The sequence below is a fragment of the Procambarus clarkii genome, chromosome 44, assembly GCF_040958095.1.
Source record: "Procambarus clarkii isolate CNS0578487 chromosome 44, FALCON_Pclarkii_2.0, whole genome shotgun sequence".
Lineage (NCBI taxonomy): Eukaryota > Metazoa > Arthropoda > Malacostraca > Decapoda > Cambaridae > Procambarus > Procambarus clarkii.
The window spans coordinates 7,563,165-7,566,436 of record NC_091193.1 but is presented as its reverse complement, the minus strand read 5'-3'; the positions used below and the strand labels follow the sequence as shown (position 1 = coordinate 7,566,436).

The 3,272-nt window shown below is 47.4% G+C and overlaps 1 protein-coding gene across 1 annotated transcript; it reads right to left on the bottom strand.

Annotated features, from left to right (window-relative positions):
* Positions 1 to 333: 333 nt before the first annotated feature.
* Positions 334 to 705, bottom strand: LOC138350105 (sericin-2-like). Its single transcript, XM_069300398.1, has one exon. It carries the CDS (start codon positions 703 to 705, stop codon positions 334 to 336), a length of 372 nt encoding a protein of 123 aa, XP_069156499.1.
* Between the last annotated feature and the right edge of the window lie 2,567 nt (positions 706 to 3,272).

The window sequence follows — 3,272 nt, the reverse complement described above, 5'->3', positions numbered from 1 at the left end:
GGCTGGGGGTGCAGGGGGAGGGTGACCATGTATAGGTGGAGGCTAGGGGTGCAGGGGGAGGGTGACCATGTATAGGGGGAGGCTGCTGGGGGGTGCAGGGGGAGGGTGACCATGTATAGGGGGAGGCTGGGGGTGCAGGGGGAGGGTGACCATGTATAGGGGGAGGGCTGGGGGTGAACAAGGGGAAGGGGGGAAGGGGGAGCTAATGTGGGGAGAGAAAGGAAGGTGGGGTAGGGGGGGGGGGTAGGGGGGTAGGGGGGGGGGTAGGGGGGGAGGCTCCTCGAAATTACTACAGTGTCTCGCTTGTATTGTTTGTTTATAATGGATTTGTCGTTAGCATACGACTCCTGATTGGTTGTTGATGGTGAGTCCTGATTGGTTGTTGATGGTGACTCCTAATTGGTTGTTGATGGTGAGTCCTGATTGGTTGTTGATGGTGACTCCTAATGGGTTGTTGATGGTGAGTCCTGATTGGTTGTTGATGGCGAGTCTTGATTGGTTGTTGATGGTGAGTCCTGATTGGTTGTTGATGGTGAGTCCTGATTGGTTGTTGATGGCGAGTCCTGATTGGTTGTTGATGGTGACTCCTGATTGGTTGTTGGTGGTGAGTCCTGATTGGTTGTTGATGGTGAGTCCTGATTGGTTGTTGATGGCGAGTCCTGATTGGTGTTGATAGTGAGTAACGATTGGTGTTTGGTGATGCATTCTGATTGGTATTTGTTAAATGATGGTGTCCTACCTGATTGTTAGTGATAATGCTGAGCTGCTGACGTATCCTGATTGGAGGGTATTGCTAAGTCCTGATTGATAGCGCGTTTTTACTGTTAATTGATAATTACCTGATGTTGAGGTATTCAGATGTTTGGTTGTGGGCTGTGATTGGCCCGTGAACTATGGTTAGTGAGTCGTGATTGGTGGATGGAATAAATTGAAACTGGTGATTGGTGGGGAGCTCTAGTTAATGTTTGATTGTGAGTCCTAGTTAATGATTGGGAGTCTTAGTTAATGTTTGATTGTGAGTCCTAGTTAATTGATTGGGAGTCTTAGTTAATGTTTGATTGTGAGTCCTAGTTAATCTTTGATTGTGATTCCTAGTTAATGTTTGATTGTGAGTCCTAGTTAATTGATTGGGAGTCTTAGTTAATGCTTGATTGTGAGTCCTAGTTAATGTTTGATTGTGAGTCCTAGTTAATCTTTGATTGTGATTCCTAGTTAATGTTTGATTGTGAGTCCTAGTTAATCTTTGATTGTGAATCCTAGTTAATGTTTGATTGTAAGTCCTAGTTAATGTTTGATTGTAAGTCCTAGTTAATGTTTGATTGTGAGTCCTGATTGATAGTTGACGGAGAGTAACGATTGGCGTTTGGTGATGCATTCTGATTGGTCGTTGGTGTTGAATCGTTGAAAAAATTGATTGACAATTGTTTATTCCTAATCGGTGCTAAGTAACAATTTTTGATTGTTGATTGGTAGTAATCTCATAGGTAGTTGATGATGATTCCTGATTGGAGGTTAGTGTTAAGCCGTTGATTGATGCTAGTTTTGAATTACTACACACACATTCGTAGTTAATAGCTACTTGGATTTTGACGTCCTAATTAGGTCTGGGTTTCGAGATTTGATTGGTAGTTGGTGAGTCGTGATTGGATATTGGCAGTAGCTGTTGGGTGATTGCCTGGGTGGAAAAAAAAGTATGATTTAATATAACTGATAAGCTCTGAGTGTAAATTATTTTCTAGTGATTGTTAATTGACAATGAATTAATTGACAGTTTTCAATTAGTCTTAATTGTCTCTGGTGCGTCGAGTCCAGCTTTGACCATTAGTTTGTGGTAGTTGATAGTTAATGAGTCCTGGTAGATTGTGATCACCAGTTAATAGATTTGTGTGATGGCTGGTGGTTGGCGCTGGATAGGTGAGTACTCACCTAGAATGAATGAATGAATTATCAAGGGAAAGCGCCAAGCCAGTATGGCTATATAGCACTGGGAAGGAATCAGGATAAGAATCTGGGATGGGACGGGGGGAAGGAATGGTGTCCAACCACTTGGACGGTCGGGGATTGAACGCCGACCTGCATGAAGCGAGACCGTCGCTTTACCGTTGCTTACAGGGTCGAGTTGGGCTCCTAGCCCCGCCAACCTGACGTTTTCTCGGTTCTCTCAGTCTTTCCTCATAGCTTAAGGCCTTGAAGTTAGGAATGAATCTCGTTGCTTATCTCAAGACCTTTTTCAAGTTTCTTTAGTCCTTTTTCAGGTAAGGGTCCAATGCTGGGGATGCATGTTTAAGTGTGGGTCTCACCTTCGCTGTGTATAGGGGCCCGGAAAGCCCCTTTGTCCAGTTCCTGAAGGTTACGCGGATGTTGGGTGCCAGGTGCAGCTGTTGTTGTTGTTCTGTTAATGTGGGATTCTGGCATCAGATTTGGGGTTAATGTCCACTAACAGCTTTTTCTCCCTTTGTGACTGAAAAATCTGTCTGCACTCTATCCTATACTGCTGTGCTGGCCTTCCGCACTCCTGTTCCAATAAGTGTGTGTGTGTGTGCACGTGAGAGGAACGCATGCGAATGTACGTGTGGGCTTGCGTGCGTGCAGGTGCGTGTGGGAGGGCGTGCGTGCATGAGTGGGGGGGCACTGAGGAATGTAGCACCATCACTGCTGGGTAATATTCTCAGCAAGTAATCCGTCAAGAGGTAACCAATCTGACATGTGGGTGACTCCTGAGTGGCCCACGGCCCCCTCCTCCTTGCCCCACACATTTGATTAATAGTGCTACACACAACCCACCGCCCACCCCCTACAGCCCCACCCACCCCACCGCCCACCCCGTAGACCCCACCCACCCCACCGCCCACCCCCTAGAGCCCCACTCACCCACCCTCCCACCCGCAATTTTATGCGTGACAGCTTCACCATTTATCAACTGGACGGACGACCCCCTCTCCCCATTCTTTCTCTTCTGAGACCTACCCCACCAGGTGGGGGAGCAGGTGGAGTGGGTGAGTAAGGATAGACTCAGGGAGGGAAAGAGTGAGAGGAGACAGCTCAGGATGGGTGTGAGTGCAGGGAAACAGGTCTGAGAATAGGGTGAGTGAGATGAGACAGCTCAGGATGGGTGTGAGTGCAGGGAAACAGGTCTGAGAATAGGGTGAGTGAGATGAGACAGCTGGGTGAGGGGTGACTGAGGGGTCTCTCTGTCTCTGTCTCTGTCTCTGTCTCTGTCTCTGTCTCTCTCTCTCTCTCTCTCTCTCTCTCTCTCTCTCTCTCTCTCTCTC

Coding starts and splice junctions, on each gene's coding strand:
- LOC138350105 (XM_069300398.1), bottom strand. CDS start 705: ATGCATCACCAAACACCAATCGTTACTCACTATCAACACCAATCAGGA.